General features: G+C 37.0%; 1 protein-coding gene across 1 annotated transcript in view; it reads left to right on the top strand.

The window, feature by feature from the left end:
• Positions 1-12,390, top strand: part of LOC110461128 (piwi-like protein 1) — a 32,428-nt gene extending 20,038 nt beyond the window's left edge. Inside the window, exons 15-20 of the mRNA XM_021514453.1 lie at positions 3,325-3,420; positions 4,244-4,360; positions 4,600-4,983; positions 6,263-6,330; positions 8,291-8,468; positions 8,605-12,390. Of these exons, the coding sequence (XP_021370128.1) occupies positions 3,325-3,420; positions 4,244-4,360; positions 4,600-4,983; positions 6,263-6,330; positions 8,291-8,468; positions 8,605-8,691 (930 nt within the window). The 3' untranslated portion in view covers positions 8,692-12,390. The remainder of the gene's footprint in view (positions 1-3,324; positions 3,421-4,243; positions 4,361-4,599; positions 4,984-6,262; positions 6,331-8,290; positions 8,469-8,604) is intronic.
• The last annotated feature ends 4,117 nt before the right edge of the window (positions 12,391-16,507 follow it).

The raw sequence follows: 16,507 nt of genomic DNA, 5'->3' as shown, positions 1-16,507 counted from the left end.
ATATTTGGCTTGTAGCTTCCTAGGAAAGAGCCGAACAAAGTTTGAGAATGAAAATGACCTTGACCTTCTTTTAAGGTCACATGAGGCAGATATGTCAAACACTTTAAAACGACTTCTTCTGAAAAACTGGTAGTTATAAAATGTTAATATTTGGCTGGTGGCTTCCTGGGAAAGAGCCAAACAAAGTTTGCGAATGAAAATGACCTTGACCTACTTTCAAGGTCACAGCGTTCAAATATGTCAAACAGTTCAAACAGCTTCTTTTGAATAATTAAAAAAGGCATAAAATTATAATATTTGGCTGGTGACTTCCCGGGATAGAGCTCACCAAAGTTTGCAAATGAAAATGACCTCAACCTACTTTAGAGGTCACAGAGGTCAACAACACTTTAATGGATTTGTTCTTGAGAACTAAAAGGAATGGATTCATAAGATTTGGCTGGGAGCTTTTTGGAATTGAGCTAACCAATTTGAGAAGGAAAATGACATTGACCTACTTACAAGATCACAGGGAAAAATATGTCAAGCAAATTCTGAAGAAGAATCAAAAAGCATAGAATCTTATAATAATATTTTGCTGGTAGTTTCAACAGATGGAGCCAACAAAGTTTGTGAGGGAAATATTTTTAGTGCAATATAATATTTAATGAGAATATTTTGCTATGACTGCTTTAATATTCAGGTGAGCGATACAGGCCCTCTTGGGCCTCTTGTGTTAATATTTACATCAAATTATGTTTACATTGAGTTCTATACCTGATTGTATGTTGGTGGTCATCAATCAAGGTTAAAGAGCAAAAGACCACAAGCAAGTCCATATTAAAAAGCAAGATATACAAAATGTCTCATCAACCCCAGAACCAGAACACATTTAGTTGATATTTATACCCTTGTATGGTGTTATCAAGTTCTACAGCTAAGTTTTTGTAGTTTAAATTTGTTACAGACTTTTTCTATTTTTCTATCTTTGTTAGCCTCCACTCATTTTGTTTATATTCTCTGTTATTCTCTGTTCTATTATGTTTGATATATGAAGGAATTCTCAGTAGGAAACAGACTTGATATGCAATGTAGGCCAAGTAATATAAAGCTTTATCTTGTGCTAAGAGATTTTATTTATTGCCCACCATCAGATTCAAATCGCCCTTTGTCCATGGTCCATCAGTCCGTCCTCTGTCTCCTGTCGTCCGTCCTTAAACAATTCTTATTATCGCTATTTCTCAGAAAGTACTTGAGGGATCTTTCTCAAATTTGATGTGAAGATTCCCCTTGGTCTGTAGTTTTGCATGTGACCTTTTTGGACTGATCGGATAAACAAAATGGTTGACAGGCGACCATCTTGGATTTTGGAATTCTAGATTTGTCATCAATATTTCTCAGATAGTGCCTAATGGATCTTTCTCAAATTTAATGTGGAGATTCCCCTTGGTTTGTAGTTTTGCATGTGACCTTTTTGGACTGATCGGATAAACAAAATGGTTGACAGGCGACCATCTTGGATTTTGGAATTCTAGATTTGTCATCGCTATTTCTCAGAAAGTGCCTAATGGATCTTTCTCAAATTTAATGTGGAGATTCCCCTTGGTCTGTAGTTTTGCATTTGAACTTTTGTGACTGATCTGATAAAAAAAATGGTTTGCACACAGGCGACCAACTTGGATTTTGGCACTAAGATTTTTTAGTGCTATTTTTCAGGAAGTACTTGTGGGATCTTTCTCAAATTTGATATGAAAGTTCCTCTTGATCCTTGATCCTCAGTTGTGCATGTGTTATTTTGAGAATGGTAAAAAACAAGATGGCAGAAGGAACAACTTAACAGATCTTTCTCATATTGCAATGAACGGTTATTAGCTCACCTGGTCCGAAGGACTGAGGTGAGCTTATGCCATACCGTTGCGTCCGTCGTCCGTCCGTCCGTCCGTCCGTCCGTCAGCAATTACTTTAAACGACTTCTTCTTCTTAACCACTGATTGTAATTCAACTAAATTTGACTGGAAGCATCCCTAGGTGGTGGGGATTCAAAATTGTACAAATGGTTGGGCTGACCCCCCAGGGGGCTGAAGGGCGGGGCCAAAAGGAGTCAATTTGGCTATATTGCTTTAACGACTTCTTCTCTGGAACTATGCCATGGATATCAACCATATTTGACTGGAAGCATCCCTAGGTGGTGGGGATTCAAAATTGTACAAATGGTGGGGCTGAGGGCGGGGCCAAAAAGGGGGCAATTTGGCTATATTGCTATAAAAGACTTCTACTGTAGAACTATACCATGGATATTAATCATATTTGGTCGGAAGCATCCCTAGGTCGCAGGGATTCAAAATTGTACAAATATTGGGGCTGACCCCCTGGGCTAAGGGGTTGGGCCAAAAAATGTGTATTACTTGGAAATGGTTGAGATCCCCACCATATAACCATGGTATACAATTGCTGAGTATAAAGAGAAGAATGCACATTTGCTTCCAGGATGGCTATAGGGTCTGGCCCAACCCTTGGAGACATAGTCCCTGGGCCATAACTTTGAAACTGGTGAGATCCCCACCCCAAAACTAAATATACAATTGTTGGGCATAAAAAGACGAATGCAGTCATGATATTAGAATTGACCCCAGGGTCTAAAGCCCAGAGTATAAAGAGAAGAATGCACATTTGCTTCCAGGATGGCTATAGGGTCTGGCCCAACCCTTGGAGACTTAACCCCTGGGTCATAACTTTGAAATGGTTGAGATCCCCACCCCAAAACTACATTTGTATATATACAAATGATGGGTAAAAAGAGACAAATGCAGTCACGATATTAGAATTGATCTTGGGGTCTGGCCACAACCCTAGGGACCTAGTTTCTGTGTCAAAGCTTGGAAACAGTTGAGATTCCCACCCCATAACCATACATAAAATTGCTGGGCATGAAGAATCTAATACAGATATGCTACAAGGATTGGCCTTGGGGTCCGGCATATTCCCTTGATCTCATTCGGAGAATATTTTGCCATGATTGCTTTGGTATCCAGGTGAGCGATACAGGCCCTCTGGGCCTCTTGTATTTCATTCACATTGAGTTCTGTACTAGTAAATATGTGAAATGACGCCTACTTTGAAGGTTGTCTTTTACACACAGCAGTATTAAGTTAAGATCAAAAGTTACCTAAAGGTGCATTTACTGTTAATATGACTTATAACAGATAGAGAAAAGGAGAGAAAAGATCAAACTGACACAGAAGTAATGGAGATGGTACAATGATGGGCGCCAAGATCCCTCTGGGATCTCTTGTTGATGACTGATGTTGCATATATAATAGCATTTGTCTATTAAACTATTTACAGATTCAGATGGTTGTGATTATCTGCCCAACTAGCAGAGATGACCGCTACTCTGCAATCAAGAAGTTGTGTTGTTCCGAATGCCCTGTTCCCTCTCAGGTAAGTGTATGTACTGTCTAGTTTAAAGAGTCATCCTAGTGGTTGTGAAGAACCTTATTGATTTTGGGCGTGGTGCTTTAGAGGTTAAGGTCACCATTGCTTAAAATAGAATTATGCTTGGTTGGACTTGTCCAGAGGATAACCTGAGAAAACTGGATTGTACAAAGTTCAAGTTTGGTGTTTGGGTTGCCCTAGTTGATGTGAAGAATCTACAAATTTTGTCATAGTGCCTTTTAGAGGTAATGGCTACTCTTACTAAAAATCAAATTCGGCTTGGTTGGACGTGTATGGATGTTGAAAACTATTGATCTTACAAAGATCAAACATGGTGTACTGGTTGCTGTAGTGGATACAAAGAACTCTATTGATTTTTGATGTGATCTGCCACAGGTCAAGGTCACCTTTGCTAAAAAATACATTCTGCTTCATTGTGTTTGTCCCGTTGATAACTTAAGTATGAATTACCATACCCAGTCAAATACCTTTTTGATTGCAAATATTGTGTCCATTTAATTTAAGGGTTGGGCAGTTTGAGGTCATGGTCTCCATTGCTAAAAACTGAATTTTGCTTACCTGAATGAGAATTTTAAAAGGTATTGTCATACAATATTCAAACTTGGTGTATGGGTATGGGTAACCCTATCATAAATGGTCTTTAGTGTAAATTGTCAATTGAAGATTGTACAAAGTTTGCATTTGGATAGTGGGGGGATATGCTGCCACTGGCAGCTTGGTTGATATAATTATAATGAAGATATGCCTGTTGTTATGGTAGTGAGAGCATTGCAAATGTTTTATGTGATTTTATTTGTTTAATTGTAAGGTCATCATTGCCAAAACCATCATGAGGGAGGACAAGCTACGCAGTGTGACTCAGAAGATTGCCTTACAGATCAATTGTAAGATGGGCGGAGAGCTGTGGGCATTGGATATTCCAATGGTAATTTTCTCTTACATAAATATGTCTCTTATGAAAAGAATCCCAGTGATAAACGATAGTGATGCAGTGTTTAAAGATTGATATGTACTAGGCAATACATAAGAGGGTTGTGAAAGGTAGGACTTTTTATCAAAGGTCATTGTTAAACAAATGCAAACCAAAGGCAAGGTTAGATATGTACAAGGGCTGTTATATCAGAATTATTGAAAAAACATTTTTCTTTTGATTCTTTTCTACAGAAAAAGCTGATGGTGGTTGGGATTGACGTTTATCATGATGCTGCAAAGGGTAAGAGATCCATAGCCGGGTTTGTGGCTAGTACCAACCCCAAGTGTACAACCTGGTATAGCAGAGTCTGCTTTCAGATGCCAGGCCAAGAACTGGTGGACGGCCTCAAACTCTGTCTCATTTCGGCCATTAGGAAGTACCATGAAGTGAATCATGTTTTTCCGGAAAAGATAATTGTGTTCAGGGATGGCGTTGGTGATGGACAGCTTCAGTTTGTGTCTGGTCATGAGGTGGAACAGTTGAAGGGCTGCTTCAGCCAATTTGGAGAGGACTACCAGCCACGTCTAGGAGTTGTTGTTGTCCAGAAGCGCATCAACACCAGAATATTTCTCAAGGTATTGACTTGTATCTTCAAAACAAAACTTAAACATAAATACTTGCCTTTCTTGAATCAAATATAACAATGTCAAGTTTTTTCAAATTAACAGATCCCACTGACTTCTGAACAATATTTCAAAATGCTCATAGTTGTAATTTCATATTCATTTTTGAGTCGCCTGCAATGCGAGGCGACATATAGGTATTACTTTGTCGTCGTCGGTTGCGTCGTCTGAAACAAGGTTTCCATGCGATAACTTGAGTTCCCTTGGGTTGATTGAATTCAAACATGGTACACATATTGCATACCAATATAGCTTGGAAAAGTTAGCATTTCAGAAGTTCACATGCATTTTTGGTGGAGTTATGCCCCTTTTATTGCCAAATAACAGCATTGTGTAAATGCAAGAACATTTTTATTTTTTAATTTCTTTCAAATTTTGTACGTTAATGCTAGAAGCAATAATGTTCAACATGTAATACAGATTTTTAGCTCACCTGCCTGAAGGGCAAGTGAGCTTATGTCTTGGTGCGGCGTCTGTCCCTCCAGCATCTGTCTGTCGTCCGTCAACTTTTCCTTTAAACGACTTCTTCTGAAGAACGGACAGGCGTAGAGCCATGATACTTGACTGAAAGCTTCCTTGGTAGGAGCCCAACAAAGTTTAAGAATGAAAATGACCTTGACCTGCTTTCAAGGTCACAGTGGTGAAATATGTTGAACCCTTTAAAACGACTTCTCCTGAAGAACTTAAAGGTATATAACCTGTATATTTGGCTGGTGGCTTCCTGGGATAGAGCCCGACAAAGTTTTAGAATGAAAATGACCTTGACCTACTTTCAAGGTAACAGCGGTCAAATATGCCATCACCTCAAACGATTTCTTCTGAAGAACTAAAAGGTGTAGAACCTTCATATTTCAAACAACTTTTTAAGAAGAACGATGGCCAAAAAGCATAAAATCTTAAAATAATATTTGACTGGTAGTTTTTAACAGATGGAGCAGACAAAGTTTGCGAGTGACAAATTTGTAGTATGTACAATATAATATTTAATGAGAATATTTGCTATGACTGCTTAAATATTCAGGTGAGCGACACAGGCTCTCTTGGGCCTCTTGTTCTGTTGAGTTTCAATGCAACTTTTCTTACTAAAAGCTCAACTTTTCTTACTAAAAGCGCTGAGCAGGCGACGCATCCACTCCCGTGAAATTCTTGTATGAATTAAAAGCATGTTTTTTTTTGTATCGGCTTCATCAATAGAAAACTTACCTATTGTCCTTATTGGAATTTCTTGCAGGGTCACCGTGACATGGAAAATCCCCCCTCAGGAACAGTTGTGGATCACACCATCACTAGGAGGGAATGGTCTGTATAAAGTGTCTGAATTCATGTTTTATCTCATCCAGTATTAAGTACAGGGATAAGCTTCTGTGATGGTGCTTTGTCTGTACGTCGTCTGTCATTTGTCAACTTTTACTTCAACTACTGAGCAGAATTCCACCGAATTTTGGTTCTAGCATTCTTAGACAATGATGATTAAAACTCATACAAATAAAGGAGCTGTTTCTGATCCCCCAGGGGGCTAAGGATCTGGGTCAAAAGGGGTCAGATTGGCTAATAATGGACAGATTTCAACAAATTCGTAGTTGTAGCACAAAAGTAAAATGAAGCTGATGCTCCTCGGTTCTGACTCTGAGAGGCCATGAGATCTGTTTTAAAGACATTTACTTCTGATCTACTTGGCTGATTTCAACTCATTTGTTGTGGCAGCATGCTGAAAACTTGTATCAAAAGTTAAACACTGAGGGGCTGAGAGATCTCAGCAGATGTCAAACAAATTATAGTGGTAGCACACTTAGCCCATGGAGATCAAACTTTTTATGAATGAAATGGATTGCCCTGCTCTGGGCTGAAGACTAGGTTAAAGAGTTAAAATTTGTTTATTATACCCCCCAACCCTCCCTGCAAACAATGTTGAGGGTATAAAGGAATCGCCCTGTTCATCCACCTGTCCATGAACCTTTTAAGTGCAACTCCTTCTTCACCGTTTGTTAGATTTTGATGTAACTTGACACAGTGAAAGTACTTCATAATTATGTAGATGTGCATGAAAGAAGGAATTTTGGATTCAATTATTTTTAGTGGAGTTATGACTCTTGAAACTTATATTATTTTGTTCCAGAAACCTTGTACTAAGCACAACTGTTACTTGACACAGTGAAAGTAAATCATTTGCAGATGTGCTTAAAGAAAGGAATTGGATATTGAACTATTTTTCCTAGAGTTAGGAGGACCGTTGAAACTTTAATTTCTTCTCCAGAAACCTTGCAGGCACAACTGCTCCTATTTGTTGGATTTTCTTGTAACTTGGCACAGTGAAAGAACATCATATGTAGATGTGCACAGGTATTATAACTCTTGCAAAACGAAGAAGGGGTTAGATCTTTGTGAGCTCGCTAAGTTTCTCTTGTTTGCTTAAAACAACCTTGAATCTGTAGTGATAGCATTCGTAGCCCTTGGGAACAAAACATATGAAAATAAAGGGGCTGAACTACATTGGGGTAGTAGGGTCGGTAAAATTAGCTGGTTTGCTTTAAATGACATTTGCAGCTATAAAAGTTTCATATGGGCTATCATTGGTAAAAAGCTTCAAGAGATCTGTAAGCATGGAGTAATCATGTTGTTTAGTAGTTGTGTAGTTCATATGTTAGCAATCACTTAGTTATGTCCATTGCAAAACATTCATGCAGTAGGCCCTAGATACATGTTCCCTGGAATGTTATCGAGGAATCCTGACAGAGAAACCTTACTAAAATTCTCACCAGTATTTAAAGAAGCATGCATCTTTGATTGGTACCTTTTATTTTGTTTCTTTTGAATTGTGTTATACGTTTTCCTGATTATACAAAAAGTAAAAAATCTTGTTAAAATCCTGAAGTATATGGGTGAAGATATTTTTACCAAATTTGGCATGGATCATTCTTTCGCAAAGTAAATCAGTGTTATATATAAATGTTAAGGATGCATCACCCTGGTGGCCAAGTGCCAGACTTAAAACAGAAAATAGGAGTTAATCTTAATCAGAAAAAGTTTTTTCTGGCCCCATCACCAGACTTTTGAAACATTGACAAAATAGATGTCTGTTGAAGGGCCAAAGCAGTTCTTATCTATTTCATCCATGCTTTCTTTTTGATTAACAGGAACATTTTAAACCACATAAACTTGTGTTAATTATTTTTTGACAAATTCACTGTTAAAGATGGCCACTTGAAAACATCATACACAGAAATGATGGAAGTATAAAACCTGTAATTTTGTTTCGTAGGTATGACTACTTCCTAGTATCCCAGCATGTGAGACAAGGCACAGTGTCACCAACACATTATATAGTGGTACATGACAACACCAACCTCAAGCCAGACCATATGCAGCGACTGTCTTATAAAATGACTCACTTGTATTATAACTGGCCAGGAACCGTCCGTGTACCAGCTCCCTGCCAGGTGAGTTTTAGCAGTTTCTTATCAAATCATGGAAATATATGTATTCTTTTTAAAACAGAAAATTATATGATAAATCTTTTTGATCTGTGATTTCAAACTATTATATTATCTGGAATGCTTTTTTGTTTTGTTTCAGTATGCCCACAAGCTGGCCTACTTGGTGGGACAGAACATCCACAAAGAACCTGCACCTGAATTGTCTGACCGACTCTTCTTCCTGTGAACGTCCCAGAGAGACCATCATCAACAAAGTGCAGCTAAATTCATTAACTCATCCTCATTTAAGTGAACATGCAAGAAGCATGAATGGGATAAAATGTATCCTACTTCACAGTAGGAATGGATATTCGGGTAGAAGTTTATTGCGGATGAAAAACTTCAATATGTTGATGCAACTCATCACTTTGAATGTTCTACTTTAAGAAAGTGTGTTTTGGAAGACTGAGCAGAAGGACGCCTCCAGGGTCCAGTTGCAGTCCATTGCCACTGGACTGATCATGCCCATAGTTTGTATGATACATCATAAATTCAGGGAACAGTTATTTTTAGTCCAAAGATGTGTAATGACAGTTCAAATGAATTTTCTCATGTGCAATTTTTGTATAAACTTTTTATCACCTATAAAGTTAGGTGTTGCTTTTGTTGATTCCATTGATAAAAGCTGAATTATGTTGCTGTGACCGTGTAAATAACATATAGGGTAACAACGTTGTGTCCACACTTCAACTGTGGTGCTATATTCATATTTGGAAACCTTAAGCCATTTCACTGCCAGATCCTGCAGTAACCTTATTTCATAAGAAGAAAGAAATTAAAAACTATAGTTTTGCATTCCAGGACTACATGGTAGTATATTCACGAATGTACAGATCTAGTTTTAAAAGTCAGATTTGAAGACAATAAGCTACTCATTTGTGAAAACCGTGAGATGTCATTTCAGTACGGTTTAAGTTGTTAAAACAGCATGCAATCATTATTTGTAATTGGGTATGAGAAATCATTAAATACTGAGAGATGTGTATATATTCTAATATTTGTAGGTATTGGTGATATGATAATTCTGTCCTCAGTTGCAAAATTTGGGCTAAAAACTATACAACCCTTGGGTAAAGTTTTCGTACCTCAGATTCCTACATCTTAAATGCTTCTCTATTTCTCCAACCTCTTACACAAAATTTTTGGTAAAAATCCTATGTGAAAATTGAGAATGCAACAGATAAGTATAAAATTTAACCCAGGAATGAGTATGGTATACTCTAAAAGTAAAGAGTAGGCAAAACATTGTGGAAAGTTTGATAATTGTTTATTAGGCAATGAAGGTTGATATTCTTCTGCTGACTGACACTTCCTAGTCAGGATTCGAAACACGTAGTTCTGGAACATGTCACTGGGGCCACCAAGGTGGGATAGGTTTCTCACATGAGACAAGTGCACAGGTGTGGGATTGATACTGTATCCTCCAGCTAATTATTAAACAATTCATTTCATGAATATTGGATACATGAACATAGGGGCACTTGCAACAATTTTAATTTTTAGAAATACGATTGTATGTTATAAGCAGTGCAGTAAGCATAGCTGATTAAAACTTTTCATAATTTACTTGTGTATCTTTCACTACTATGCAATACATTTTCTATAGGTATAGAAGTTCCCTACTAAAGTTCAGTTTGTTTGGAACATCAATAGTTAGTTGGTGTAAACATATATCCCTTCCCTTGTACTGGCACACAATTGTTTTATGCCGCATTATGTTTTATAACCCTAACCCTAAGCTCAAACTTTGTTAGTAAAACAGCAATTAGAACATGAACAAGTGATAGGGTAAACAATATGTAGTGTTTGTATTTAATAGTGTAGAGCTGTGGAAAATAAATACATATATCTATATTTAGAAAGGTTTATACTGCATGATTGTTTCTCAAAATTAAAGTCTTTCATTAATAAGTGTCGCCTCTAAATGAAGGGAGATGGGTTAGAACTTGTTCTTCTTGTTCGTCTAAGAAGCCACCTGTCGGGCCAGTTTTAAGATATCGTGATAAAACTTGTAGTATACCTGCATCATCCAAAGAGAAAATGCAATGCATTTGAATAATAAATTAGGTCACAGTGACCTTTATATGCAGGTCAAATAAGTACAGAATTTTCAGTAAATTCTTTTCCATGCCATATAACCTCTGCACAAAATCTAGGTAAATACTCTGATTAAAGAAAAAAATAGTTTTGTTAGCAAAAACAAGTTTATAGTCAAATGGAAAATTTTCCAGTTTCAGAAAACTAAATTATTGAAGGGAAAATAATGAGCAAAATAGAGTTTTTTACTGCAATCCTTTCATTGTGGATATTAAGAGATGGAAAAAAAGAGAGACCCACTGACTGTTGAAATATAAGCCAGACCTAGACAAGGAACAAGAGTATTTTAAAAATTATTATTGTTCTCTTTAATAGCTCTTAAATGTGTTTTATAAAGTAGGGATAGATATTGCCAAAAAGTACAATAAGTGAGATATACACATAATTATATACAATACAGATATTATTGATAAGGGAGAAGATAACTCCATTTTATGTTGTTACATGTTGGTTTATGTGCTGTACATGTATACCAAACTTGTCTGTGTGTGGCCTCTACTTGGAATTGGTTTTATAAATGCAATCAGTATGATTTATTTGTTTGTCCAAGCAGACAACTTGTTTGTAAAGGTTTAATACAGAATCGTTGTTGATTCTGAACTTTATGTTGTTAAAACATTTTAAAGGATTTACATTTAGTTTTACCAGCAAACAATGTTAGGATTTTTAATATGTTGTTCAGTGCACATAGGATTGTTAATAAATCTATTGACATTGAGTAGAAATTGCATTGGAGTTTATCTAACCGATGGTTTTAAAGAATCTCTTTAAAAGTTGTGGAAAATTCTTTTCTAGTGTTTACTTTGGTAAAAAAAAAAAAGTGATGTTATACCAGGGTACTTAACATTTTATAAATGACATCTTGAAAATACTGGACAGAATTATCTTTTTCAATTTTTTGCTTCTTCAGTAATCAGATACAATATCTTATAATTGCATCTTAGGTTTAATGTATTGAAAATATTTTAGGAATAATAATTATGATCAGAACAGAAAAACAAGGTTGGGGCCTTTAATAAGGGAAAAGAATTCTTTGGAAGTGTGTAAACTTATATAGCCAATCTGTATTGGAACATGTAAGCCCTGGTTGGTGATCAAGTGAAATGTCACAAGTACACAGCTGTGGCATTGGAACTTTCTGTTAATTCATGTTGGGGAAAGAGTTCCAACATTTCTAAAAGTCACCTGAAGGTTGATGTTTTGAAGTTAGAAAATAGTGGTACAGTGTATTAAAGTTATCACATTAAAAAAAACCACCGGAAAACACCAGTAAAATTGATTTGCATTGAAAACCCTGGTTATTGCATATGTTTCATTTTTTATAGTCTTTTTTTGTACTTTCCATTTATGTATAAACATTTTCTTTCGATGTCCTTGAAAAACAATTATATATTTGTACCTCGATTGATTTGAATTTGGTAAGTTAATGTGTAAATTAAAAGGACTAAATAATTGTTAAATTTCCATCATTTGAAATTGTAGAAGCACACAGCATGACTATTTCAAAGCACTCATTACTGTCACTTCTGTCACTTAATCAATCTCTCAATCGCTGCTTCCAGTCATATTTGATAACAACACATCAATCTTTGAACAGGGACTTTGGAGATGGCATTTTCAGTATTAACTATTTAATTTATTCTTTTCAATTTTTGGGGATGTGTTAAATTTAAAAGATTTTGTCTTAAGTTACCAAAATTTTTATTTATGTGCACTGAAAACTTAAGAAATGTTGTTTGTACCTTTCTGTTATGATGAAAAATGTGTAATAAAAAGGTATTTTTTAAAACTTATTCAGGTGGTTTTTTAAAGATGATTGCTGTTTGAGCTGCAGCTTTCTACCTTTGTCCATTGTGCGTCTTCTAATAACTGTTTACTCAAACTCTATGGAACGGATTTAAATGAAACTTTGTGGAAACAAACAGTGCATGGTTGACTACATGTTATATATCAAGCCGATTTGAAATCCAATATGGCGACCAGAGCTGCTATCTTGAAATCCATTTTAAGAATGATTGAAACAGCAAATTATCTCAAAAAGTATTAATCTCTTTTGTATACATAAGAATAGGCATTTATACAAGAGTCATTTTGACACAAGAGTCAAGGTTATAAGGTCAAAGGTAACAGACACATCGGACTACATTTATTGTAAATCATCTCAAAATAGTTAACTATTTTATCATGAACATTAGAATATTGAAGGCAGTGATGCATGTCATGAGGTCACATATCAAAGTTACATCCAACTTCTTTAATTGCCAATTATTAGGGTTTCGCATCAGAGGGGTGGAGGGTTGATCACGCACATGGCAGGGCTCTTGCTGACTTGTCAGTGTTTTAGTCTTCAAAACTGGAGGCTTTTATTTGTCACATAATGTACCGTGTTATCCAGTGATTATACCAATGTCATATTTTAAGCCCACCATCATCAGATGGTGGGCTATTCGAATCGCCCTGCGTCCGTGGTCCGTCCGTCCTTAAACAATTCTTGTTCGCGCTATTTCTCAGAAAGTACTGTAGGTATCTTTCTAAAATTTCACATGAAGGTTCCCCATGGTTCCTACATTGTTAGCTCACCTGGTCCGAAGGACCAAGGTGAGCTTATGCCATACCGTGGCGTCTGTCGTCCGTCAACAATTTCTTTAAACGACTTCTTCTTCTTAACCACTGATTTGAATGTAACTAAATTTGACTGGAAGCATCCCTAGATGGTGGGGATTCAAAATTGTACAAATGGTGGGGCTAACCCCCCAGGGGGCTGAGAGGCGGGGCAAAAAGGGGACAATTTAGCTAAACTGCTTTAAGCGACTTCTTCTCTGGAACTAAGTGATGGATATCAACCATATTAGACTGGAAGCATCCCTAGGTGGTGAGGATTCAAAATTGTACAAATGGTGGGGCTGATGGGGCGGAGCCAAAAAGGGGTAATTTAGCTATATTTCTACAAACGACTTCTTCTGTAGAACTATGCACTGGATATCAATCATATTTAATCAAAAGCATTCATGGGATGCAGGGATTCAAAATTGTACAAATGGTGGGGCTGACCCCCAGAGGGCTGAGGGCGGGGCCAAAAGGAGTCAATTTGGCTATATTGCTTTAACGACTTCTTCTCTGGAACTATGCCATGGATATCAACCATATTTGACTGGAAGCATCCCTAGGTGGTGGGGATTCAAAATTGTACAAATGGTATATTGCTATAAACAACTTCTTCTGTAGAACTATGCACTGGATATCGATCATATTTGGTCGGAAGCATTCATGGGAGGCAGAGATTTAAAATTGTACAAATGGTGGGGCTGACCCCCAAGGCTAGGGGGGGGGACCAAAAAATGTTTATTGCCTGGAAATGGTTGAGATCCCCACCATATAACCATATATACAATTGCTGAGTATAAAGAGAAGAATGCACATTTGCTTCCAGGATGGCCCTAGGGTCTGGCCCCACCCTTGGAAACATAGTCCTTGGGCCATAACTTTAAAACGGTTGAGATCCCCACCCCAAAACTATATATACAAATGCTGGTCATAAAGAGACGAATGCAGTCACAATATTAGAATAGACCCTGGGGTCTGACTGAACCCCTAGGGACCTAGTTTCTTAGTCACAGCTTAGAAACAGTTGAGATCTCGCCCTATAACCATATAGACAATTGCTGAGTATAAAGAGATGAATGCACATATGCTTCCAGGATGGCCTTGGGGACTGCCCGACCTTTTGAGACTTAACCCCTGGGTCATAACTTCGAAATGGTTAAGATCCCCACCCCAAAACTATATATACAATTGTTGGGCATAAAGAGACAAATGCAGTCATGATATTAGAATTGACCCCAGGGTTTGCCCCACCCTTGCAGACTAAACCCCTGGGTCATAACTTTGAAACGGTTGAGATCCCCGACCCGAAAACTATATATACAAATGCTGGGCAAAAAGTGACAAATGCATTCATGATATTAGAATTGATCCTGGGGTCTCGCCAAAACCCTAGGGACCTAGTTTCTGAGTCACAGCTTGGAAACAGTTGAGATCCCCACCCCATAACCATACGTAAAATTGCTGGGTATGAACAATCAAATACAGATATATATGCTACAAGGATTGGCTTTGGGGTCTGGCATATTCCCATGGATCTCATTTGGAGAATATTCTGCCATGATTGCTTAGATATCCAGGTGAGCGATACAGGCACTTTGGGCCTCTTGTAGTTATGTATATTTTATTTTGATACTGATCAGAAAACCAAGATGGCATTCGACAAGCCATCTTGAATTTGAGAGTTAAAAGTTTGTTAGCGCTATTTCACAAAAAGTACTGAAGGGATCTTTCTCAAACTTCACATGAACATTCCCCATGACCCTTAGTTATGCATATCGTTTTTTGGGACTGATCATAAAAACCAAAATGGCCAACAGGCAGCCATCTTGAATTTGAGAGTTAAAGTTTGTTAGCGTTATTTCTCAGAAAGTACTGAAGGTATCCTTCTCAAATTTCACATGAAAGTTCCCCATGGTCCTTAGTTATGCATATCGCTTTTTGATACTAATCGGAAAACCAAGATGGCCGATAGGCACCATCTTGAATTAATTGATTTAAATTTTGTTAGCACTTTTTTCAGAAATTACCAAATTGATCTTTCTTAAATTTCACATGAAAGCTCCCCATGGTGACTAGTTATGCATATCAAATTTTGACACTGATCGTATCAACAAAATGGCCGACAAGCAACCATTTTGATTTTAAGGTTTGTTATCCCTATTTCACAGAAAGTACTAGATGGATCTTTCTCAAGTTTGATATGTAGGTTCCCCTTGGTCTTTACTTTACTTCTGAGACTTATCGTTAAAGCAAAATTACAGACAAGCGTCCATCTTGGACTTTGACAGTATATTTGTTATTGCTATGTCGCAGGAAAGGATGGAGGGATCTTTCTCAAATTTGATATGTAGGTGCCCCTTTGTCTTTTTTGTGCTTGTTCACTTTTTAGGTCACCTGAGACAAAGTCTGAAGTGATCTATTGCGATCGCCTTTTGTCCGTCGTCGTCCGTCCGTGAACAATTTTTATGGCAAATGATACTTTGAGTATTACATGTTGATAACTTGATTGGAATTATAAACCTGAGTTGACAGTTTGATACTTTGAAAATTTTGAGCCAGCTCTACCCCCAAGGGCGCCCAAAGGAGTCAGTGTGCTAACATTTCTTCATTTTCCTTGTTTAGAATCAGAGGTATTTCAAATACTTTTCAGTCCTAAATCTGTATGCTAGATATTGAATAAGGTTGTTTTGTTGTTTTTTGTCACTTTGAATAATACTTCTGTTCATGTTTAAAAAACAAAAATCAACTCTCTGTATAAATATATCAGAACTCAGGTGACCGTTAAGGCCCATGGGCCTCTTGTTAGACTGATCAGATAAATAATATGGCAGACTGACAACCATCTTGTTTTTTTACAGTGAATGTTTGTTATTTCTATTTCCCAGAAAGTACTGGATGGATCTTTCTAGCATTTATTGCATATGAACAAAATTGTTGACAGGTGGCCATTTTGGATTTTGACAGTTTAAGTTTGTTATGGCTAATTCTCAGAAAGTACTAGAGGGATCTTTGTCAAAGGGCCTGTTTCCAGTAATGTTAATTCTCCATAGGAGCCTGCCCCCGTATAATTTCTTATCTAGCTCAACTACTGTTTTTTTCTTTTCCGAAGAATAATTTTACACCTTTCCGACACCCAGATTTCATAATTTCAGTGAAAATGTATTTTTATAAAGTTGTCAATTTCAGCATCAAAGACATAAGTTCGTAAATAAAAGAAGGTTATCTCGAAATTGTAATTCGCAACATAGTATAAATTTCTTTTGATAAATATTTCCAAAACATCGTGTTTATTCATAAAACAT

The sequence above is a fragment of the Mizuhopecten yessoensis genome, unplaced genomic scaffold (assembly GCF_002113885.1).
Source record: "Mizuhopecten yessoensis strain PY_sf001 unplaced genomic scaffold, ASM211388v2 scaffold10573, whole genome shotgun sequence".
In the NCBI taxonomy this organism is placed as follows: Eukaryota; Metazoa; Mollusca; class Bivalvia; order Pectinida; family Pectinidae; genus Mizuhopecten; species Mizuhopecten yessoensis.
This window is presented reverse-complemented; position numbering and strand designations above follow the sequence as displayed.